The sequence below is a fragment of the Leptopilina boulardi genome, unplaced genomic scaffold (genome assembly GCF_019393585.1).
Source record: "Leptopilina boulardi isolate dan_hultmark-lab unplaced genomic scaffold, ZJU_Lbou_2.1 LbouV2_377, whole genome shotgun sequence".
NCBI classification, from domain to species: domain Eukaryota; kingdom Metazoa; phylum Arthropoda; class Insecta; order Hymenoptera; family Figitidae; genus Leptopilina; species Leptopilina boulardi.
Window position 1 is genome coordinate 2,155,672 of NW_026137948.1, and position 27,047 is coordinate 2,182,718.

General features: G+C 27.2%; 1 protein-coding gene across 1 annotated transcript; it reads left to right on the top strand.

Annotated features, from left to right (window-relative positions):
* Nucleotides 1-1,420: 1,420 nt before the first annotated feature.
* Nucleotides 1,421-26,846, top strand: LOC127287934 (DE-cadherin). The gene is made up of 15 exons (XM_051315084.1): nt 1,421-1,971; nt 10,711-10,784; nt 11,020-11,161; nt 11,238-11,476; nt 13,690-13,881; nt 14,057-14,343; nt 15,256-15,535; nt 15,620-16,199; nt 16,289-16,470; nt 20,233-21,592; nt 21,834-22,057; nt 22,153-22,368; nt 23,130-23,466; nt 23,548-23,700; nt 23,777-26,846. The coding sequence occupies exons 1-15, from the start codon at nt 1,884-1,886 to the stop codon at nt 23,917-23,919; spliced, it is 4,497 nt and encodes a 1,498-aa protein (XP_051171041.1). The 5' UTR covers nt 1,421-1,883; the 3' UTR covers nt 23,920-26,846.
* Nucleotides 26,847-27,047: the final 201 nt, after the last annotated feature.

The window sequence follows — 27,047 nt, forward strand, 5'->3', positions numbered from 1 at the left end:
CTTTAGAACACTAAACCAGCGTTGTGTACCATTGGAGTAAAAGAGACAAAAGATATTTCTGTCTCTTTTACTCCAATGGTACACAACGCAATTACACTCGGGATCGGTGAGTTATACAAACGCTGTAAGTACTGTATTATTGTGTATCGAAGCAAAAAAAAAACTTTTTTGAAATGGTATATTTTATACGGCTTTCACGAGTTGGTATGTTTTAAAATGATTTTCTAAAATCGTATGTTTTTCCACTAACCCAACGAAATATCGAAGTTTAGTAAGAACTGAAATACTAAAAGGTAACAATTTAAACGACATCACAAAAACAAAATTCTCTTTTATGCCTGTTAATAACAACACCGGAACGGAAAGTTATTTTTCTTCTCGGCAGTGACGTCACTGGGAGGAAAAGACTCAATTTTCTCCCGCTACACAGTTCGGCTACCTGCGGGCAGACTGGGCGACATGAGTGTAAGCGAGAAGAAAAACTTGCTTTTTCTCGCTTACACTCATCATGCCCGTCTGCCCGCAGGCAGGCAGCGGAGTTGTGACCGTACCATAAAAGTTACTAAATTTTTACTAGAGCAGGGTGCGGTAGTTGACGAGAATTATGAGAAATAGCAAGTGGGGATTTTGGCGAGTGGGGACAATGGAAATCAACTAATGATGTACTTTCGGTGCGTACGGTAAAAAAATATTTTTTTTGCATTTTCCTAAATACATTAGTCAAATTGTGGACAACGAATCAAATTTGTTCATTTCCAAAAATTTAAACGAAACAAATTTTTTGACTGAATGCGTAAATGCGCCATAACACGTAATAATGAAAAAGAAAAGGACAGAAATGTCTTTTATCATTTTCTACCTCACATTAAAGATCACGTTTACGATGTCAATGTGCTCGAAGCTTTACGTCGGCCTAAACATAATTAAGTTGGGTATGGAAAACGGATACCAGATATGTAAGTTCTCATTCTCGAAGAGATCGACGACTAAAATACGGAAGCCTGTACGGCTCACGAGCGTCTCAGACGCAAGTGGCGGTGTTTCGTGCCACTTGTGGTACGAAACACCGCCACTTGCGTCTGAGACGCTCGTGAGCCGTACAGGCTTCCGTACTAAAAACCCGGTCACAGCTCGCCTGCCTGCGGGCATAACGCCCCCTTTGCCCCGTCTGTCCACAGAAAGACAGCCGAACTGTGACCGTGCCTTAACGCATAATAAAGACGGTTGCTGAAATTTACATATGTAATCCCGTGTCCGTTTCCCATACCCGATTGATTGTGCTTAAGCCTTAACATGAGATAGAAAAACATAGGAGATATTTCTGTCCTTTTCTTTCTCATCAATCTCACTCGCAATCGGCCTTTCCCAAGCTGTTGTGCGTTGACCCTAAAACCATATTCTCTTGGGTGGAACGCATTCCATTGAATTCGGTTGTATTGTCATTTATATATTGTATAGAGTTCAGTGTGCCCACCCTACTAATATGTATATGTATAGTTGTGTAAGTGGTTTGTTGTAGCTTGGAGTTGAATATGTTTAATGAAATATGCAATACTGTTATTGTTATACAAAGTTGTTTAATTTTGGTGAATTTTGAAGAGAATTTTTTTACATTAATTCAGAATTGATGCTATATAGTATTCTTTGAATATGAGGAATTTACCTTTATAACTTAAATATGACTCACACTGGGTGAAGCTGAGAAAATGACTAATCTAACTGCACAAAGATTAAACAGTTTTATTATGTACAACAATGTTTTAGAAAGGTGAAAAAACTGATAAGTGTTAAGCGAAATATAAGTTTGGATTTTTTTTGTTAAGCTGATGAGTGAATCGGAAATAAAGTGAATTTCAAGTGGCTTTAATAACTGAAAAGGCGAGATGGAAAAATTGAAAATCTTTCGATGTATTCGGGTGAATATTCCCGGTGTTGCGGTACTATTTCAACTTTTGCTGTGCGTAACAATAGGTGAGTTTTTCTTTTGTTAATTATTATCAAATATAGAATATAAGAACATGACTCCATAAGGGAGTCAGTAAGTGTTTACATTTTCATTTCGTAAGTGGGAGATAAAGGAAAAGGGGTGAACATTTTTTGTAGAATATAATCATCGTAGTGAAAGTGGTACTGATTTTTCTTATGTTTTATTATATTATATTTTATTATAATTAAAATTGCATAATTTATTTAAAATTAATTTCTTTTAAATAGTTGTCTATCTTTTCGCGATGTATAAGTTTTGAATAAGATTGCAAGCAAATTCTTTTTTGCGGAACTGCCTCATTCGTGCCATGTAATTTATAGTATATACGAGCACCATAATAATCTACTAGACATACAGTATAATAAGTGGTAGTTATTCATGGGTAATTCTACGATAAGGGGTATCAATTCTTAAGATTCGTGACATCAACAAAATTATCACAATGACCTTATTTCTTCCTGTGGGTACAGTCACTGTATTTCTCAACAAAAAGGCGAATCATTTTATTATCTTTTTATTATATGTCTATATTATTTTCAGGCGTCGGATTTTTTCGATTTTTTCTCAATTTCTTTTTCAAAAATGCGACTTTTTTCGATTTATTTTAATAAGGTACGAATTTTCCGATGTTTTTTTTTCATTTTTTAATTAAAAAAAAAGACTCTTTTTAGTATACTCACTAAAAGTACAAATATGGTACCGTTTTTGCAAATATTATTTTTTTATTTTATTTATTCGATATTTGTATTTGTATAAAAAATTCAAAAATTATAAACCAATAAAATATGTAAAAGAGAAGACATAATTTAAAATATTTTTTGAGTTAAATTTATTTTAAAAATTTTTATAAATTCAAATCTTCAAAATCTATTCACTCGAAAATTTTACTGAAATTCTGAATAAATTTTTGCTTTTGAATTAGTAAAATTTAACTAATTAATAGTAAAAGAAAAATTGAGTGTCGAATTAGTAAAATTTAAAAAATACAAACGCAAAATGTGAGTCACTAATTCAAATTAGTTAAAAAAATTTATTAATTTAAATTTACAAAGCATTGTTTTAAAAAGTTGGTCAATTCATAGAAAATTTTTTGATAAAATAATTTTAAAAGAATAAATAATAATTTAATAATAATAATATTTAATTTATTTGTGTATTTATTTATTATTTATAATAATATTTCAACTAATTATTTTCATAAAGTTCTTCAAAAAATCAATTATTTAAAACATTTTTTAAATAAAAAATCTTGTAAAATTCAATTATTCATTGAAATTAAAAAAAATCTTCATCAATTAAAATTTTTAAACATTTCAATTTTAAATCTTTTAAAATTCAATTACTTCTCAAAATTTTAATTTATAACCGTCAAAACTTTTCAATACAAAACTTTCTGAAATTTAATTATTTCTGAAAATTTCAATTATAACATTTAAAAATGTTATCTTAAAGTTAAATTATTGTTAACCAATAATTTTCATTAAATTCTTCGAAAATTTAATTATTTAAAACATTTTTAATTAAAAATTCCTGTGAAAATGAATTATGTACCATTTAAAATTTTAAAAAATTTTCTATAATGTAAAATCTTTTGATATTATATAAAGCTTTGTACTCAAAAATTCAATTACTTTAAATTATTTTTTAAAAACTTCAATTATTTAAAGTAGTTTCAAATAAAAACTTCAAAAATTTCAATTGTTGACAGAAATTAAAAAAAATTAAACAGCAATTTAAATTTGCAAAAATTTATTTCAATATTTAGAAATACTAATACAATTTTTTAAGCACATTTTTTCTTCAAAAAATAGTTTTTTATAAAAATTTTTATCTACTTAAAATGCATCTTAATAAATAAAAAAATTAAATTTCTGGAATAGAAACGAATCGATTGACCTATAAAAAATATAGATGTCATTTTAAAAAATATAGAATTAATCGCGATTTTTTGTTTTCGAAACTATTAAAATATTTTTCATTTAGAATCGAATTAAATAATCTATATTAAATATATTTCACTAGAAATTTTTATTTTTTTTACTTCAACTACTCAAATTAAATAATAATAATTATAATAATAACTAGAAACGTAGTATAATTTATGTTCAAAATATAATTGACAGAACTCTTATTAATTGAAGTTAGGGTAATAAAATTAATAATGGAAATTGTTTATTTTAATTAAACTGTATAATAAACAGTATATGAATTCTAGTTTTTGTTTAAGCGAATTATTGTAACATGAAATTAGTATCCCAATAAGAAATTCGCAATATTGTGGTTATATGTTGTGCTATTTGGAATTTGATAAAATAATGTAAGTAATTTATTAAATTTTAATTAGTAAGAATTTTTACGTGTATAATATAAATATTATCCAATCCTTACCGCTACCAGAGGCCAAAACACGATGCGCCAGAAGGAGGTTGAAATAAAAATGAGTTGGCACTTAAAAATTCTTTTTGATTATGGTTCTTAAATAAATAAAAACCATTTTTCAATAGGTTTTAAAATCAACTTACGTGCCAAATTTAAACAAAATTGAGTTTTAAATATATAAAAATAGTGTTTTATGAGGAACCAGAATTTATTTAATGTATACTTATATGCGTATAGATAATAGATGTTTTAGATTTGGGTTCATATAAATTTATTAACATTGAAGTTATTTTCTTGTTTTGTTTTTATATTTATGCATTAAGACTGTCGAACGGTATCTGAAATTCTTTAGCAAGAAGAGAGCTTTAATTATCGCTCTCAAAGTGTAATTCATTTTAAAATAATTTTTTCTCGAAACACGAACACTTTTAACAAAATCACCCAAAATCCTCATCTTATAAATTTCCTAAATCCAAAAGACGGTACGAATCCATAGAAAAACATGGTTGCAAAACAAAAAGTAGAAAAGTAATCTAATAACAGCTACGACTTTGTGCGCCCTGCATGCTGCTGCCATCTGACGGCGGCAGGAGGTAATGAACCTGTCATTATATTACTTTTCGTTTTGCAATCATGTTTTTGTATGGATTCGGATAATCTTTCGTATTTAGGAAATTTATATAAGATAAGAATCTCTAGCTGTTTTTGTAAAAAAGTGTCCGTCTTTCGAGAAGAAAGTATTTTAAAATTAATGTTTATCATTTTCACGTTTAGTGCCGTTTTTATAGGGTGATAATTAAAGGTCTCTTCTTTCCAAAGAATTTCAGAGACCATTCGACTCTCTTAAATAAATTTTGTCTCTCTTAAAATAGTTCTTTTAACATTATAATTTAAATTTTTAAAATCGGATATAAACGCTACAGCAATATAATTATTTATATGTAAAATTAAAAATAAGTAATTATTTTATCATTTATTACAGTATTTATTAGATTAAATAATTTCTGATTCCCCATAAAATTACTGTTTTTTATATAAAAACTCATTTTTTTTAAAATAGGGCACGTAAACTGATTTTAAAAACTATTGAGAAATATTTTTTATTCATCTAAGAATCATAATCAAAAAGAATTTTTACGTGCCAATTCATTTTTATTTAAACCACCTTCTGGCGCACTGTGAAAAGGTAACTTGCAAGCGGGGTTCTGGGTGAGTCCAAAAATAGTTTGTTATCAAATTCAGATAGGACACATGAATTTGATACTGTTAAGTAGAAGGGGGGATAAGTACAGATAAACCATGTTATATTGAAGATACCAATTTAATATACTTCCGTGACGGTTATGATTTATCACAAAAAAGTGTATTCAGTTTAGGTCTTTCAGAATCCAGATTAGGACAGTAATATAAGAAGTGATGCGCCACTTAGTTACAAGAGAGACGCAGGGTTAGAACAGTTAAAGATAAATTGGGGATTAAGAGCTGTGAGTTTTGAACAAAAAATAAGAAATATGAGTGATAATAGTTTAGTAAAGAAATGTTGGCAGCCATTAAAAGAAGAAGGTTGGGATACTTTATATGGAAAAGAGAGAGAAAAGTATTATAACAGGAATGGTTTAGGAATAGAGGAGAAAGAAAGATTAATGAATTGAAACTGTGATATAAGTGATATTAGCGATAGGATTAGATTAACAGAACATGATGTACAGAAACAGATAAAAGAAAGCAGAATTGATGCGTCAAAATATAAACATAGGTATATAGGGTTATCAAAGAAAACAATGAAAGGCCAAAGTATTTAACAGATAATAAGGTTGGAAGTAGATTCAGTTTAATCACAAAATTAAGGTGTGGAAATTTTGAAAATTATAAAAAATATTGGTTGGACGAAGAAAAAAGAAAATGTAAATTTTGTTATAAGGATTGGGATTGTCTAGAACACTATGTTAAAAAAATTGTCAAGTTGCGAAAGGTTGATTTGTTGAATTAGGTGATGACGAGGAAAAGAGATTGCTTAGCTTAAGTGATTGCAGTTATGGAAATATAAAGGTTGAAATAGCTTTAAAAAATTAGAATATGAATGTGTGTAAGGTTGGAACATTGGAAACCAAGTCCACTTCTGGACCAATAGGCTGAAGTTAAATAAATATTATTATAAGAAGTGATGCATATCTTTCAAATCTGCTTCTTTTTTAATTGAGTTATGATATTCAGAAGTTTTTTGGAGTACTCTAAATCCGCAAATCAGGGGGTCATAGCCTATTAGTTTATAGTGCGAGATCCCATTGTACAAGTATGCTAAAATGGACCGCAGGGTCGTGGAGCAGAGATACTATGACAGGTGACTTGAAAGTTCCAGTCCCTAGAGGAAGATATCCTTAGCCCGCCATTACAGACATGGCTTTCCTAACACAAACATTACAGGAATGACACTGGAAAATTATTGGGCTTAGTTGATACCCGAAAAACTCAGTTCAAATTTACACCTATTTTCACGTGCCATTTGCAAGCAATGCACATATCGTCGTCCTTTACCATTACCTTATTGGAATCCTCACAATGGAAACCGTTGGCTTTTGGAATACATCATTATCACCAACTCACACGGTACGCATGAGATGCGGGTAAGCAATATTTAGCTTACAGGAAAACCGCGGCACCTGACTTTGCATCTCCGTCTTTTGCAGTACTTATAGCAAGTTCAGGTGCCCTCAATGACACAGATGCCCTATTCTGTCTGTCGAGAATACCACGGTCTAAACCAGCAGGTCAGAAAAGCATCTCTCCACATGCGTAAAATATCAACGTGACAATATGAATATCCCTTTCCGTAAAAGGCCATAAGTAAACGTGTCAATCTTCGCAGTTCTCTTTTAAGAGGAGGGTATAGTTAATTCGGTGGAAAAATGCATGTTTTTATGAATTTTTTTAGAGGCCCTGGCTAGAGCAAATGTATTTAACAAATTTTACAATAATAGTAAATTTGAAGAATATTTGGTTAAAATTTTAAAGTAATATCTGAAGAAGGACACTGCAAAACAATTTTTTTTGGAAGGCGTCTTCGAAAATCGCGTGCCAATCCGTTCTTTCTTTAGATATTACATCGAAATTTTAACCAAATATTTTTCAAATTATGTACTATTATCGTAAAAGTTAAATGCATTTGCTCCAACTAGAGTCTCTAAAAAAATTCATAAAAAAACATGCTGAAATTTCCACCGAATTAACTATACCCTCTCCTTAAAGTGGTTAGTGAGAGGTCGCTCATAGTAGAACCGAAGAAATTTTATCCAAAATGACAGAATTCGCAGACACTTACAGAAAGCGGAAACCCTAATTCCTTTTAAAGAATTCAGATTTAGCACCTGCTACTGACTAATCGAAAGAGAAGTCCGGCAGATTAGATTAATGCCAAGACGTAATTGAATAATGACTCTGCAGTGTAACCACAACAACTTTGATCGGGGGTTTTTTGGGGTCGCTGATTAAGAATCTGAAGTCAGTTTTTCAAAATTCAAAATGGCAGATCCAATAGGGTAGACTTTTTTTCAAAAATCGTTCGGATTCGCTTAATAATTAGTATTTTGGGGTCACTGATTACGAATTCGATGTTAGTTTTTCAAAATTCAAAATGGATTATCTAATATGGCGGACAATATTTAAAACAAGTTGTAAATTTAGATGTTCATTACATGAACATTTTGCTTCCTCTTTACGATCAGCAAAAAAATTTGCTTCCTCGTGGAGAAAGCAAAATTTTATTGCCAAAATGTCAATTTTTGATTTTTTAACTTTCATTAATTCTTTAAATTTACTTCAAATGTATACTTTATATATATCGATCGATTCGTATTGACGTAAGGAATACAATTATTTCATATATAAACTTTAATTTAAAAAATCACAAAATTTTATAGCCTAAATGTGAAATTTTGATTTTTTTACTTTCATTAATTTTTTAAATTTACCTCAAATGTATACTTTATATATATCGATCGATTCGTCTTGACGTAAGGAAAACGATTTTATTATATATAACCTTAAATTTTTCTATTTAAAAATTTTTTCGATTAAAAAAAAATTTTTGGAAAAAAGACGATAAAATTTTTTTTTTTGAGATATTTTTCAAAATCCTTTGGTCAGATTTGAGATATTAATATGATAAATGAGCCTACCAAATTTTATCTAAATCCATTAAAACCTGTTAAAGTTATCTTCTAAACAAAAAAGGGATCCACACACACACACACACACACACACACACACACACACACACACATACATACATCCGGACAATTGATCAGGATCTCATATAACATGTTTCTATAAAGAAAAAAATTTGTTTCCGCCACTTTGAAAAGTTTTATAAACGAAAGGACTACAAAGCTTCCTCCACGAGGAAGCAAAAATTGCTTGAATTTTCTTAAAAATTGGTACTCGGGTGTTTTTGGAGTCGCTGATTACGAATTCGAAGTCAGAATTCCAAAATTCAAATTAGCGGATCCAATATGGTGGATGAATTATGACAAAAATATTGGTTTATTTGAAAAAATATTGGATTTTCGTGCAAATGGGTATCTTAGGGTTTTTGGGGTGGCTTATCAGCCATTTTTAATTTTTCAAAATTTTAAGAATCTGACTTTAGATTTGTAATTAGCGACCTCAAAAATCCTCAGACACCAAAAAACCCCAAGAAAACGCATTTTTTAAGGAAAAAAAATGATTTTTTAAAAAAAAGTCCGCTTTACTGTATCTAACATTTGAATTTTGAAAAACTAACGTCGAATTCATCATCAGTGACCCCGAAAACCCCCGCGTAGAGAGTTTCAAGCGAATCTGAACGAGTTTTGAAAAATGTCCGCCATATTGGATCTGACATTTTAAGTTTTAAAAAACAAACATCGAATTCATAATCAGCGACCCCGAAAACCTCTGGATATCAATTTTCAGGAAAAAAAATTTTCTGTACATTTTTGGCACTTTTTGTCGAATTCCTTCTGCTAACGATGGGGTTAATACTGCTTTGGTCCTAAGACCTAGTCGGCATAGTCGACTGTAGGTATTTAGAAATTGAATCCTATAAAAATACTTCTGCAGACACCTCGTAAAAGTTCCTGCAGACATTCGCAAGCGTCTGCAAGTATGGCAAACATTGGGGTAGTGAATATATTTATATTCTTAAGGACAAGGATTGTACAATGTCAAAAATTGTCCTAGAGGTATCAGTACATTGAAAGGTACATTCCAATAAACACGCAAAGACTGAATCCTGTTTCTTGATTGCTGAACCTTATTTTTTCTACCTCCAGTTTTCTCCATGTAGCTCTAATTAGGTTTCTGTAAATTAAAAGGCAAAGGTGACATTAGTGTCCCAAATTATTCTCCATACTGCATCAGCAAAATGACAAGAGCACATAAAGTTTATAGAAAAATGGTTTAAAAATGGAGATTTAACCTGTGGCTGATGTTGTCAAATATCTTGGTATGCACCTTTATAGAAGATTAATCTAGAAAAAACATATCTGTAGTAATCAAAAGCAACTTGGATTGAAACTCCGATAATTATTATTGTACAAATGTATATTGAAACCAATTTGAACTAATGGCATTCAACTATGAGGAGCTGCTAGTAATTCTAACATTAATATTATTCAACGATTCCAATCTAAAATATTAAGGATTATTGTGCAAACTGCATGGTATGTTCCCAATTCATCGTGATCTAAAACTATAAACAGTGGAAAGTGAAATAAAAAATTTTAGTGTTAAATATCAAAAGAAAGATTAAAAAAAAATATTCTTGCTACAAATTTATAAGGAACTAGAGACTAAAATAGAAGTTTGAAGAGATTTAAACCTACAGATTTGTCAAATAGATTTTAGTAGACTGTTTAGTTATTAAATTAAAATTATTTTATATTTGCTTGACATAAGTTACTGGTTAACAAAATCTTTGCTGACTGTTTTTTACAATTTATGTTAATGTGTGTTCTGATTTACTTATTATTCATTAGAATAGATTATATGAAATAAAATTTTTAAATATATGAACATCATTAATAGTCCTACGAAATCCGGAAAAAGCATAGAATAAGGAGATTTAGTATAGCTGTTGTCACAATAGTGGACTTAAATTTCCCTATCATGTAGAACACCTTTTTAGGTAAGATTTTCTCAAAACCCTTTGCATTTTCTTCTTTTAAGACTACAATTTCTGATTGCAAAAATCAACACTTTCATCAGACAATTTGAACTCAAATATTTTTTTTCATTATCGTCGTCTTTGAAATGTATCGCCAGTTTAAATTAATTTTATTTGTCATAATATTTTTTTTTATTTTTAGCAACCTCCACTAAACTGAGACACTCCAGGCATTTGGATGCGAAATCTTATCTTCTAAACGAAAATGATTTTATGGTATATAAATAATTGTTTTTTCTGTATGTAGAGCCTTGATTAGATGAATATGAGGGATCAGTAGAGCTTTCCAAAAACAAGATACCACGCGCATTGCGGAAGTCTTCGGTTAATAGTACTTTGACTGAGTAAAGTCCTGCTGATCCACCATCTTGCCCTAATCCAGACTCTACTTGTATTTGAAATTTAATCAAAATAAGGTTTCTTATTGATATTTAAAAATAAACTGTTTTAGATTGAGCAAGAGAGAAACCACAATCATAAACCTGTATTTTCGAATTGTTCAAATTATGCTCCTATGGTGAAAGAAGAAGAACCAGCAGGGACTATTGTCATTAAAGTACATGCCGATGACCAAGATCCACCTGAAGAAGGAGGTAGATACAACACTTTCAACAGTAGAACAAAATAACGTCAAACTGGAATCTATTCTAATTCTTTGATATGTTACAGGAACTATATCATACAGTTTTGTTACTGTATCTGGTGAGAAAGTTAAATTTGAAATCAACAACAGAACTGGACTTATTAGAACAACACAAAGTTTTGACAGAGATGAACCAACACGTGAAAAAGAAGTATATCTGACAGTACTAGCTACAGATAATGGAAAACCACAACTCGATGATGTTTGTACATTCAAAGTTACTATCGAAGATGTAAACGATAATCATCCTTTTTTTGATAAAGTGGTATGTATTTTAAGTTACCTCAAAATTATTTATCCAACTTCACTTTTAACAATATAAATATATTTATTTTAATTGAACATCTAAATCGGCTTCTAACGATCTTTTACTAATTTAATACAGATTATTTTGTAAAAGAAATTTAAAATTGGATTAGAATTGTAGATTTGGTTGCATTACTCTGTTATATTATATTTTGCAGGCCTCGGATTATACGACTTTTTCTGCCTTTTTTTCAAAAATACGACTTTTTCCGACTTATTTTAACAAGATGCGACATTTTTTACATTTTTTTTACAAAATATTTTATAAAATGCGTCTTTTTTTAGTATACAATGCAGATCTTCTTTATTTCAATTATTGAATAAATTTTTAACTAAAATTTATCACTAAATTAATTATTTTTAATACTTTTAATTAAATTCTTCACAAATTCAATTATCTTCAACTAATAGTCGAATTAAAGAATTTATCAAATTCAATAATTGTTTGAAATTTTAAAAAAATGAGCAACAGAAATTATGAAAAATTTCAATTCAAAATCACTTGAAATTCAATTATTCTCAAAAATTTCAATATAACACCTTCTAAAATTTAATTATTTCTAAACATTTTTACCCAAATCTTTCGGAAATTTAATAATTTTAATTCTAACTCTTCCGAAATATAATTATTTTTTTAATGAATTTTATAATATTAAATTAAAAATTAATTAAAAATTTCAATTGTAACTCTTCTAAAATTCAATTATTTTGAATAATAATATAGATGATAATTTTTTTGGATTTACATAATTTAGTCAAGATGTTAGTTGTTTTTTGGTAAAAACCCACATTTTTTTTAAATTTCTTCTTCTTCTTCATCTATTCTTAAATTTCTTCTTAATTTATTAATCTTGACTATTTTCAATAATTTTATTAAAATTTATCGAATTAAAGAATTTATGAAATTTAATAATTGTTTAAAATTTAAAAAAAAATCATCAAATAACATCAAAAATTTTCAATTCAAAATCACCTCTAAAATTTTCTATCTAAAACTTTCTGAAATTCAATTATTTTTAATGATTTTTATAATATTCTTCGAAAATTCAATTATCTGAAACCATTTTTCATTAAAAAATTTTTAAATTCTATTTTTGTCTGCAATTTCTAATAAATCTTTCAGTAACAGAAATCATCAAAAAAATTTAATTAAAAATCACTTGTCGTTCAATTAAATCATTTGAAGTACAATTATTTTCAAAAATCTGAATTTTAAATCTTTGAAAGTTCAATTACTTTCAAAAAATGTTATCTGAAATTATTTGATAAATTATTTTCAGTTCTGTAAAATTTAATTATTGTCTGAAATTTAAAATCTTTTGAATTCAATTATTTCTAAAAATTTCAACTTTAACTCTTACAAAATTTAATTATTTTTAATAATTTTAATATTTATTTAAAAATTTAATTATTTAAAAGTTTCAAATAAAAACTTAAAAATTGAATTGTCCAAAATTTAAAAAAAAACTACAGTTAAAATTTGCAGAAAATTTATTTCAAGTTTAATGTCTTTTTTGCAATTCAATTATTCAAAAAACAATTTTATTTAAAAATCTGTAAAACTTAGACGCAATTTTTTTTTACCATCAAAACTAAAAACTATGACAAAATTTATAATTCGAAAAATTGCTTAAATCAGACTTGAAAAAATTATAAAAATGGAACTTTAAGAATTTTTTTTAGAAATTTGTCCTATTAAAATAAAATTTTGAAAATTTGTCTTACAATTAGTTCGATTCTGAAATATTCGAAATAAATTTTCTTGATAATATTCTGGTAAAATTATTCTCATTACAGAATTAATAAAATGAATTTAATATCTAATAACATTAGTTATTTAAAGTAAAATATTTGTTAACTAATTTAATTTTGTTAAAATAAAAAATCGACTTTCTTTCTAATGTAAATTGACTAAAACGACTCTTTTGCGCCTTAAATTCAATCCGAGGCCTGCTTTTGTTTTTATTTTCTGTTTATATTTCTGACCGCGGACAGAGTGGAGTCTAAAATGGCATATAAAACTGATTTAATTCTAGGAAAAAAATAACCAGCCTTAACTCTTCACGAATCAAAAAATAAAATAATCGGAACAAAAGATATAATTATAGTGTTAAACTAATATGTAAAATAGAACATTTCTTTGAAATTTTTACTATGTATTCTTACTTTCAGGAATATATGGAATCAGTTCCACAAGATTTGCCTCTTGGCAGTGAAGTGATGAGAGTTTCAGCCATTGATGTAGATGACGGAAACAATTCTGTTGTTCATTACAGTTTAGTGTCCAAAAAGACTGATGATAGTGATCCTTATTTTAGAATTGATATAAACACAGGAGTAATTTTCTTAAATAAAACATTAGACGTAAGTAATCTCGAAACGTTTTTCAAAATTTATAATTTAATAATAATTTTACAATGCTCTGAGAATTAAAAACATAATAAACTTTGAGAGCAATGTCTGATGGCAAATCAAGTACAGTTTTAACAATTATTAGTGTAAGCTTACTTTGAAATTGTATTATTTTTTTTTATTTTAGAAAAACCCAGATTATAAATTTATTATGGAAGCAACAGCTATGGATCAAGGTCAACCACCACGTTACAGTACAATTGATTTAAATATAAGAGTTGTCGAGTCACACAAGAAAGCTCCTTCTTTCGATTTTAGATCTTCAGAGCCTATTAGTTTGCCAGAAAATTTTTCTGATTTTGATCAATGCATTGCAACTTTGACTGCTACCTCAAACATTGATTACAGTCCAGATGTGATATTTGACTTTGTTATTGGAAGAGCAGAACAAACAAATAAAGGAAATACGTTCAGGTAATATTAGTAATTTAAATTTACAAAACACCCCTGTCGCATTTTTTGCGAACTATTTCTTTTATTCCATATTTATTATTCATAATTGCCTAATGTAATATTTAAAAAAAAAAACTGTATTAAAGTTGTACTAAATTATTTCTTGATATAGAAATTACATCACTTATTTATTACAAAAAAGAATTTAAATCATCAAAGTTTTTCACTAAAATTGTTTTGTGTCAACAAATAATGCATTTTGAATATGTTACAATGAATTTTTCATTTGTTTAAACAAATAATTGTTGTTATTTACCAACTTTGTTAACAGTATATCTAGAGAGATGTAATTTTTTCCTAATTTTATAATTTATCTAACTTTATATAACTTTTAAACTGCACGAATAATTTTTATAAATTAAACTTAAAATTTCTTTTTAAAAAAGTAACTAAATATTTTTTTTCTAATATTTTTCATTTTTAATTGAAATCTTGAAAATTTTTCTAAATTCAATTTTAAAATGAATTCTAAATTTAAATTCTTGAAAATATTTCTATGAAACATTTTTATTAAAAACTAAATTTGTTAACTAATTAAATTTATTAAAAATTTTGTAAGATATTTGGAGTAGATTTTTAATTAAAAATATTTATATAGAATTTAATATACAGAATATCTTTCTGAAACTTTTGATTCAGAAAATGGATTAAATTTAATAAAAAAATTTTCTATATCTACTAAATTAAAAACTACTAAATTTGTGGTTAAGTCTATAAATTAACCCTCTATATTTACTTATATGATTTTCACAGTACCCTAAAAGTTCCCTGTTTTTAAATTTTCAGTGCCCTATTTCCCCTAAAACACTTTTTAGGTTTACTATGAAGCTAAATTTGATTATTTTTAAAGGCAATATGTTTTGTTTTCTCTAGGTTGGATTTACCGAAATCAACAAACAATACCGTTTGCATAAAATTAGCTCATCATTTGGATTATGAGACTGTCACCGAATACACTTTACGTGTGAGAGTTCAAAATAAATATCAATTGGCTGCTGAAACCCTTGTCAGTATTCAGGTACTTGATGTTAATGATAACATTCCAACGTTCCTGGAGCTAGAGAAAGGTAGTGTTTTAGAAAATGAAAAACCCGGCGTATCTGTAATGCAAGTTCGAGCTATAGATGCTGATGGAACTAAAGCACACAATCAGGTAAACGGAAAAGATTTATATTTACAAATTTTCGTAGCAGAGATTTGTTTTTTACAATTTTATACTTAAACAATAATATTCTAGATTACATATGAACTTGACAACTTCAAAGATTTATTTGCAATTGATGAAAAAACTGGCAATATAACAACACTAGTGAGATTTGATAGAGAGAAAGAAGATACATATAATGTAAAAGTGATTGCAATTGATAATTCTCCCAGTGCTCTGTTTAAAACTGGAGAACACAATAAAGGACAACAAGTTTTTCGTATTGAAATAGCAGATAAAAATGACAATAGTCCACATTTTACTCATTCTCTATATGTTGCTAAAGGAGTTATGGAAAATGCAAACATTAATCAACGTGTAATTGAAGTTGAAGCTAAAGATGAAGATACAGTTAGTCCTGTTATTTATAGTATTATTTCAGGCAATACAAACAATAGTTTCTATATCGAAAGTACTACCGGGAAAATACGTGTTAATCAGCCTTTAGATTTTGAAAAAATTACCGAATATGTTTTGACTGTTAAAGCTTTCGATGGATTATTTAATGACACAGCGCAAGTCAAAATTTTTATTAATGATGTAAATGATAATTTACCAGTTTTCGAGAACTTTGACACCAATCCAACAATAGAAGAAGAAAAACTAATTGACAGTAAGTCAAATTAAAGAAGCATATATTCTTAATACTTAGTGAAAGTCTTTTTCTTACTCCTGTTACAATTGTTTTTTTCTCTCTTTCAGCATGTATTACGACTGTAGTTGCTTATGATCCTGACATCAAGGACAGAAATGCTGATCAAAATATCACTTATAATATTGTCAAAGTTGAACAGCAACCTCTGATAGACATCGACAAATCAGGTTGTTTGAAATTGAAAAAACCACTGGATCGAGATGCTCCCAATGGGTATCCAACATGGACGGTAAGTTTTAACTTTTTTCTTGTTTATTATGAAGCCAGGTTTCGAAGTACCACAATCTTTTACTTTTTTTGGACTGGGTTATTTTTTTACTACTATTTTTGGCCAGAAGTTATTGAATCAGGGTTGCCACAAAAATTTCATTATAATTTGCCTGACTTCCAGACAATATTTTGTGTTTTTCCCCGACATTTTGTTTCTGATCCTGCTCTCAATATTATTTATTTATTCCAACTTTCCCCGCGGTCCATTAAGGACCATAAATGGGTAACAATACAAATTTATGATTAATAAATTAAAATAAACAGATAATTATAATTTTTACTGGCTAAAAATTTTTAAAATTAAAAAGAACGGCAGAGGTTCACAATGACACAACAAATTCTTTCTAAAAATTCAATTATTTTTAAAGCTTTCAATCAAATTTTACGAAATTTCTATTACTTACTATTCTTTTCATTTAATATGTTCGAAAATTCAATTATTTTCAAAAATATAATTAAAATTATTATTATTTAAACAAAATTTTAATTATTTCATAATTTTGAATAAATTCTTCGGTAAAATTATTTTTAAAATTTTAATTTAAAAATTTTTTAAAAATAGAAAAAGTCAACACTTTTAATTGCAACTCTTTGAATATTGAATTATTTCTATTAAATCCATGTAATTATTTTATTCAAATTAGCAAAATAAAATTATTGTTTTTAATACATTAATTTATTTTTAAAAAAATTTAACTGACAAACTACGTAAATTTAATTAATGAAAGAAATTGTAACAATGTTCTTCGAAATTTAATTATTTGCAGAAAAACTCAATTATTATTGTTACGGGAGTTATGAATTTTTTAAAATTAAAGTTTACATGAAGAAGGTACTTTTCAAACGCATTTTTCTTCATTAAAACGAAAAGATGGAAAAAAATGTGCCATATTAAATTTGTTGGAAATTTAAAAAATTTTTTATATATGCAATAAAAAATAATATATTTTTAGTGGAAATGCCCAAAAAGTCAAAATTAAAAAAAAATATTGATTTTTCTCAAAGAGAGACACCATGGATTTTCAATTTTTTTTTTGCAATACAATATTGCAAAAAATAAAAAAATAATAAATAAATACAATTATTTCTAAATAGATGAAACAAATGACTTAGAATAAAAATGGAGTGAAATTGTGTTTTACATTTATAAAAAAGCAGTTTCAAGCTCTCTTTACTCAACTCGAAAATCTGAAATACTTCTTAGATTCCAAAAACGCCACTTTCTAATATACGGGAAAAAATTCTTTATTTATTAGAAATTGTATTGCAAAAAAAAAAATTGAAAATCCATGGTGTCTCTCTTTGAGAAAAATCAATATTTTTTTTTAATTTTGACTTTTTGGGCATTTCCACTAAAAATATATTATTTTTTATTGCATATATAAAAAATTTTTTAAATTTCCAACAAATTTAATATGGCACATTTTTTTCCATCTTTTCGTTTTAATGAAGAAAAATGCGTTTGAAAAGTACCTTCTTCATGTAAACTTTAATTTTAAAAAATTCATAACTCCCGTAACTTTCATCAAATCAAAAAAGAAAAAAATACGAATTCTCTTATTTTTCATAAAGATTCCGAAAAAAATGTTCCAGGAAAAAAAAATTTTGAATAAAAATTTTTCGTAGAATGCCCCATATGCATTCTTTTTGTTTTGAACCATAGTTTTATTGATATTTTTTTGGTGCAAAAATATTGATTTTTATTGCAAAAAAAATTGTTTATTTATAAACAAATAGTAAAAAACCATGAAAACAATCGAATTTCAAAATAAAAAAAATAGCTTCATATACTTAAAACCCTTCTGAATAATATTCAGGGAAAAAAATGACACGCATTCGACAATTGGTTTATTTAAACATTTTTGACAGCGCGCATGTAGCACGTAGTGAGTGACAGGCGCCGCGCTACGTTCCTCTAGAACTCTAATGTAGGTATTCTATTCTACAAAGTCTGTGGAAAAATTAATTTTATTATTAAATTATAATTTTCAAATGTTGTTTTAAAAAGAATGTTTCAATTTTGTGTTTACATATTATTATTAATTTTATTATTGGGTAAGACTCTGTCAGAAATATAACGATTTGCAAGGGGTCTTTGGATTCGTCTGTAATTTTGTAAAATTGTAGTATTGGATATAAGAAATAAAAGTCCCAAAGAATTTTTGAAAATTTTCATAATTGTAAATGTTACACCATATTGAAATTTTTGACAATTATTTTTTAAACATTAATATTTCTGAAACAATTAATTGGATCTAAAAATTTTAATGTTATTGTTCAAAAAGCATATTTTTTCGAAGTGATATATAGTTGAAAAAATATTGAAATTTGACCCAAAAAAAGTAGAAATTTTTTTTAATCGTTGTTATACTTGAAAGGGACCGATGTTTGAGTTTCTTGTAAAAAGTAAAATATTCCTTCTAGTTTCACCTTTATTTTTCCAACAAAAATTGGACTAAAATCATTATAAAAATATGCACCAAAAAACAATAAATTGAGCTAAAATGTTTATAAGTTTTTATTATACATAATAATAATAATAATAATAATAATAATAATAATAATAATATGTAAACTGAAATTTGAAACATTCTTTTTAAAACAACATTTGAAAATTATAATTTAATATTAAAATTTATTTTTCCACAAACTTTGTAGAATAGAATACCTACATTCATTCTTGTCATTCACTACGTACTACATGCGCCATGCACGCTGTCAAAAATGTTTAAATAAACCAATTGTCGAATGCGTGCCATTTTTTTTTCTCGACGGAATATTATTCAGAAGGGTTTTAAGTATGTGAAGCTATTTTTTTCATTTTGAAATTCAATTGCTTTCATGGTTTTTTATTATTTGTTTATAAATAAACAATTTTTTTTGCAATAAAAATCAATATTTTTGCACCAAAAAATATCAATAAAACTATGGTTCAAAACAAGAAGAATGCCGTTCAGATCACTAAAATCGAACAATAAATTTCTTTGAAATTAATTTTTTAAAAAAAGGGTTTTTTTCCAAAATCGTTTTAGAGGGTGATTGTGCATATAAAATACTATAAGAAAAATAACATTTCAACAAAAAATAAATTTTTTCAGTTTTAGGTGGCACGTTTCAGAAATTCTTACTCACTAATAATTAAATATTGCTAATATATATAAATAATATTTAAATATTTTATTTAAATAATAAAGTAATTACGATATTTTTATGTGTAGCATTAAATTGTCTTGAATTTTTCGACACAGTAATTAATCACTTATACAAAAGGCAAAATTTCTGAAGTGCAATAATCAAACATCATAAGTTTGAACATGGTAATGAAGTTTACAACATTTATTATCAACGTTTAGAAAAGAAACATTCTTTGAGAAGAAAAATTATAAAAAATTTTTTTTATTACGAAAATGTTTATTTATAATTTTTTGATCAATAAACATTAAAAGAAATATTTTTTAGGTAAAAATTTATTAGAGGTTTAATTCAAAAAATATTTCTTTACAAATCGTTGATCATCAATGTTGTGAACTTCACCATCGTGTGTAAATAGTGTGTTTTTTGAAAAGTCATAACTTTACTTACAGGATGCTAATTTTTTTTTTCTTTAATTTTGAGGATACTTTTCACACTTCTTTTTAGTCTTTTACTATACTTCGAAACCTGTGAAGATAATTTATAAAATTTATTTTCTAATTTAATTTGTTGATGTGTATTGTTTAAGGTTATTGTTATGGCTAGAGATGAAAATGGTTCGCCAACTTCTCTTCAGAATCTTCAAATGGTGAATATAACGCTAGAAGATATAAATGACAATGCACCATTTCTTAATATGCCATATCCTGTTATATGGGATGAAAATAAAGTGGCTGGAAAAATTATCACATTGGAGGCGCAGGATTATGATGATCCTAAAAAGAATGGACCTCCATTTTATTTTGAAATTGATTATTCTGCAGACGAGGAAATTAAAGCGAAATTTGCAATTAAAGATAATAATCTTTATGCATTGGTTAAATTTGATCGTGAAGAGAGAAAAAGTTATGTTATTCCTATTTCAATAACAGACAGTGGCACTCCTAGAATGACTGGTATTTCTTTGTTAACAGTCATTATTGGTGACGTAAATGACAATCCAATGAGAAATGGTAACAGCTCTATATTTGTTTATAACTATAAAGGTGAAGCTCCTGATTCAGAAATTGGTAGAGTCTACGTTGACGATCCCGATGATTGGGATTTACCAGACAAGAAATTTTCATGGGCATCTTCACACGATGGATTTCAATTAAATCCTGAAACTGGAATGATTACTTTACTTTCGGGTACAACGAATAAGTCGTTTATTCTTAAATTTCGCGTTAAAGAGCAAAGTAGCTATTTCTTAGATGGATATTCTGAAGTGACAGCCGAAGCGATTGTTAATGTTACTATTAAAGAAATTCCCGAAGAAGCTGTCGCCAAATCTGGATCCGTACGATTTTATGGAATGAACGCTGAAGAATTTGTAATGCCTTTTGGTGATTCAGGTTTTAGTAAGAAAAATATGTTTCAACAAATTTTGGGAAATATATTAAATGTATCGACGGACAATGTGGATGTATTTACGGTACTTCATTCACCACATCATAATAATAAATCTTTATTAGACGTCCGATTCTCTGCTCACGGAAGTCCTTATTATGCGCCAGAGAAATTAAATACTATATTAGCTGAACATGCTATTGAAATTGAACGAAAATTAGAAACAAATATTTTATTAATAAATGTTGACGAATGCCTTCAAGAAAAACTTCACTGTAACAATTCCTGTCGAAGTTTTCTTAATGTTAGTTCAGTGCCTTCAACTGTTTTTACAAACACGAGCTCGTTTGTTGGTGTTCGAGCTGTTGTTGATCCTCAGTGTATTTGTCACGTGGCAGAACCAATTGTTTGCTTAAACGATGGAATTGCAGTTGGTGAAAAATGTAAGTGTCCTGCAGGATTCGAAGGAGCAAGATGCGAGTTATTGGCTATTGGATTTCATGGTGACGGTTGGGCTGTTATGCCATCACCTGGACAAGCTTGTGATGATTCACATTTAGGTAAGTCTATTAGTGACCCGCAAATTTATTCAACTTTATAAAAAAAATTTATATATTAATTAATTAACAACAAATTTTTTTTATAACAATATAAATACATATATGTTTTTGTAAAATTTTCAAAAATATAGCAAATTGTAAAGAAGAATTTAATATAAGATAGCAAAAATGACTAATCGGGGATTTTTGGGGTCGCTGTTATTAAAATGTATGAGTAAAATATTTATTTATATGTTCACAGGTTTGGAAATAACTCCTCATACAGAGAATGGATTGATTTTCTATTTTGGCCCAGTATTTTATTCTTCGAAATTAGGAATTCAAGACTTTATGGCTTTGGAAATTGAAAATGGATACGCGGTTTTGTACGTTGATTATGGTACAGGCACAGTTAAATTAGATCAAAAACAAATTAAGTTAACTGACGGTAAAAGTCATAGAATAGATGTTTATCTAACCAAAAATGTAAGTTACATTTTTCTCTTTATAATTATTACTTGTGAATGTTATGAAATTATTTAAAAGAATCTAATGTTTTTACGGATAATTTTAATTTTTAGGCAATTGAAATGAAGATCGATAATTGTGGAATATCAGCTTGTATGGGTCTTACTGCTCCGCAAGGTTTAAATGAATTCTTAAATGTAAACGGACCTATGCAAGTTGGAGGCACACTTTCAAACCTAGCTTATTTATCCAACAATTTGGGTTGGAATTATACTCCAACAGAAAAGGGATTTGTAGGATGTATTCGAAATATGACATTCAACGGAAATGTAAGTATTTAATTGTATTACTTTTTAATTATAGAGATGGAGTTGAAAAAAATAAGTTATTATAATTTAATAGAGGTTCAAAAACATTTTTATTTTAAATTAGAAATTTTTTTATCTAAGATTTTTGAATTTCTTGAAAATTTGTCTGAATTTTAAAATATTTACTAAATAAAATTTCTTAATAAATTTTTATTCCATTATTCTTATTAAAGAATTATGAAAACTTATTTTTTAAATGTAAACACAATGATTAATAGAAACAAAATATTTCTTACATTAGATTTATAAAATCTTAAAAATCGACTTTTTCTACTTATTTTACAAAGTAAAATTTAAAATTAAATAATTTATTAAAATTAAAATACTTATTTTTTTCAGTACAAACTGTAATTCTTCCAAAATTCAATTATTTTGAAAATTGAAATCTACAATTTTTTTGCAAAATTAATTATTTTCAATAATTTTAATGAAATTTTTCAAAAATTAAATTATTTAAAATATTTTTTTTTTTTTAATTTTTAAAATTTAGTTATTGTCTAAAATTTTTGTAAAAAAATGTTCCGTAATTTAAATTTACAAAGTTTTCAATTCAAAATCTCCTGAAATTTGATTAATTGTAAAAATAAATGATTGATTTTTTGAAAAAGTGTTGATAGCTGCACTTATCTTCAATCAATGTTTTGTAATTAATAAAATAATAATTATAAGTCAATGTCAAAGTCATAAAAACAAAAAGGTTGTAATAATGAATTTTTTTACAGACATACAATTTAGGAATGCCGTCCATGGCCAAAAACGCAGATTCTGGATGCAATCATGGAATGGCAAAAGCTGTTTCTTTTGGAATAGATAGAAACTTTTTGGTAGCTATTTGTGTTTGTGCGGTTACATTGTTTATCCTTCTTTTGGCTGTAGTTGTTCATAAAAAACGAACGGATGATTTATATAAAGACATGGATGATATAAGAGAGAATATAATTAATTATGACGATGAAGGAGGTGGTGAAGTAGATACGGGCTATGATCTAAATGTTCTTAGAGCTATGTACGATCCTTCTCTGGATTCGAAAATTACACCTTTGGGACTACAAACAAGAGGTAGGAGATTAATTCTTAAAGTGATCTATTTTATTAGACTGTTTATGTTTCTAAATTTTTAATTATTAAACATGTTTAAAGGACAAAACGAAGTGCCTGATATTTGTGGTTTTCTTGATGTACGAAAAGAGAGTTGTGATAAAGATCCTGACATTAACCCATTTGATGATGTTAGACATTACGCTTATGAAGGTGGAGGCAATTCAGATGGATCATTGTCATCATTAGCTTCGTGTAAGTAATTAATATTAAAATTAAAAACATTTATAGTAAAATAAAGTGTATATTAAATATATAATTCACTTTCTAGGCACTGATGATGGAGATTTAAAGTTCAATTATCTTTCAAACTTTGGACCAAGGTTTAGAAAATTAGCTGATATGTATGGAGAGGAATCCAGTGATGAAGAAAGTGAAGGTGTCTGCGAACGCGAAAGTGAAAGTTGGTGTTAAAAGAAGTGAATTGATTTAGAAGCATATTTTAGATGATCTGCATCAAGTTATTGCTTGAAAATACAGAGAAAAAAGATTTTTCTAAACAATTAATTTTTAAATTAGAAAAAAGAAAAAAATCTTTCTTTGAGCTGCAATTCAAATAAGAATTATTTTTAGAAAAAAAAAAAATAATTGACATATAGTTTATAAAATAATAAATATATTATTTTATTATAAGAATTTTTTCAAGCACTAACTAAATGACATAGTGCGCCTTAAAATATTATTTTAATATTCTTTGCTTCCACGCGGAAAAAATCTTCGCCCAAGATTTTTTCATGTCATACAATTTCAACTGTTGTCGAGTCGGCGTCGTCTTATAAGTAGTAAAAACGAATATATATTTTTCGTCTTTATGTACTTAAAGTAAATATATATATACTATAATTTTTTTTTCCATGGCGAAGAACGCATTTCCTTCGATTTCGAATTCTCTAATTCTACGACACGCCAAAGAATCGAAACAGGAAAATGTGATATTAAATATTTGATGTAATATACATTCCCATTGTGCTGAATGAATAGCAAACGTTTTAAAATGTTAAATAATAAATATTTTAGGTTTTATACTAAAGCCTTAAACATTGATCAAATACAGGGTGTAAAATTTACATATGAAACTATTATAAGTTAAAAAAAAAATTCTAATCAAATATATCGTGAACAGAAACAATAAGTATTAAATAGAGGTATTTAAAATTGATTAAATCATCGTTAAATGATCTATTATATGAATACATTTTTTTAAATGAAGTGTGACTGATTATTGTTAAAAAAAAATTTATTAACAGAGAAATTCTGTACATAAATTTAAAAAATTTTTTGAAAACTTGTACGATTTTTATATCAAAGGATCACATATTCTTTGTAAGTCTGCGGAAAGTGTGTCTTCCGTCCAAACATAATTATTCTTTTACATTCTCATTAGTTATTACTGAAAATAGTTTCTAATTAAATGAACTATTTACACCATAAATAACTGTATATTATCTTTTTAGATTTAATTTTTTTTATTTTAACCCTACAAAACTTGCTTGATGATAATTTTTTACTTTTTTTTTGAAAGGAGTAAATTTTAAAAATTTTGAAAAATAAAGATTATTAAAAGGATTCTCCCCATTAAAATATTTTTTAGTATTTTAAACAAAGGTGGAATATAAAGGCAAGTTTTGGAGGGTTAATTAAAGAAGTATGTAATTTTATAGGTTTACAAGTATATAGGTATATATATGTGACGCGACGCAAAGAAAGGTACCTAAGAAGGCAAAAATCGATTTTCGGATTATGATTGTTTTCGATAAACTAAAGATTGCTTTTCAATTATCTGAAGTCAAAATTAATTTTTATCTAATACTTTTCTTGTAATAACGATTTAAAGATGAACAATTCGTGCTAAGAGTTGATTCTCTTTTTCCTCACGCACACATATCTACGCTCCCCTCTCACTGTAACCATGCGCCACTTGAAGTTCGGGTCGGTATTCGTGATTTAGAGAGAGATGCGCTGACTACACCGTTCTCTCTCACTACGAAAGCACGTGAACGAGGTGCATCTCTCTTTACTTGCCGAAGACGGCCGAATACACAGACGCTAACTCGAATTAGTAGTGGGAAACGAGAGAGAGTAAGAGATATCGGAAATTCTGCGCCGCGTTCTAGCTTGTTCTTTTCCCTCTCCTGTAAAATTGCCGTTTGGCTTCTTAGGTACCTTTCTTCGCGTCGCGTCACATATACATACAAAAATTGTAAATTTTACGAAAACAATTTTCAAGTTCATAGTTATCGTAAGAAACTGCATTGTATTTATACATTTATTAATATTAATTAAGCAGCTATAGTGTCATTTCGATTAAGGGGTTACATCACTCGAAAATTCGAAATTTCTAATGCTTGAATGGTGCTTTAAAGCCTTAAAAATAAGAATATTAATTTAACATCAATGTGAATGACACATCATTTTACGAGGAAAATATATTTTGTATAAAGTTTTTTGCGTTTTAACATTCCGATATGAAGCAGCTAATTTTTTTTTTTTTTAGAAATAATACTAAAAATGTTAGTTTTATATCATGAGACATTTATTGTTAGATATAAATAGCCGAAAGGCAATATAATTTACATTTATTTTTTAAATGAATTATAAAAAGAAAAAAAAACATTATTTTTGAACGCTTTGAGTGATGTTACGTCTTAAAATTGTAGAACAATGTAAGAAGAAATTTATCTAATTTATTACGTAGATACAGCCACAAATGATTGTAAAAGTCCCAGGATAATTTTATTTCAGTATCATCGTTAATTGTAAAATATTTTATGTGCCACTGCCGAATTTTTTTTTACTTTTATATAATTTAACTTTTATATTTTTTGTTTAAAACAATTTAATATTCTTTTTTTATGGATAAATTATACTTTCTTTTGATACAAAACTGAATTTACAAAAAAGCATGTTAAAAAAATGTTTTTTTTTATTTTGTGATACAAAAAAAAATATTTTCTTCTATTATAAAATAAGGAAAGGTGAGGGTTTTTTTTAATGAGATTTTTTATAATAGACTTTGATTTAGTCTTTCAGTATGTTTTTGTATGCATTTCAATACAATTTTTTGTATTTACGCGCAAATGGGACTTTTACAGATTATTTGAAACGAAGATTTTGTCGTGCCTTTTACAGATAAAATATTTTTAGCGCATAAAACTTATATCAAATTTATAAATTGTTTATAAACCATTTATAAGATAGTGGAGAAAGTTCAAAGAACTTGGTTCACTTTTTAATTATGTACGACTGTTGACCGATTTTCAACAATCATACACCAAATCACCATGTATTTTATAGTAATACCGTTTAAAGATTTTATGAGAAAATAAATTTAAAAAAATAGAGACAGGTTTATTCTTTTTTAACCATCATAATATATTTTTTTAATTACACCTGCGTGACATTTTCAAAAAATGGATTTTTCTTTTTTTCTTAATTTTGAAATACTTATGAGTATTTTAAGCCATTATTTATTAATTTATCTCAAAAATAATTTAATGTCTGTCTTTAACGTCCGAGAAAATATAATAATGAACAAATAAAAA

Bases quoted from the DNA above. Each gene is read 5' to 3' on its own strand.
- LOC127287934 (XM_051315084.1), top strand. From the start codon at position 1,884: ATGGAAAAATTGAAAATCTTTCGATGTATTCGGGTGAATATTCCCGGT. The intron at 1,972-10,710 runs GTGAGTTTTTCT...TTTTATTTTTAG, and splicing joins TTTGCTGTGCGTAACAATAG to CAACCTCCACTAAACTGAGA. The intron at 15,536-15,619 runs GTAAACGGAAAA...ATAATATTCTAG, and splicing joins GAACTAAAGCACACAATCAG to ATTACATATGAACTTGACAA.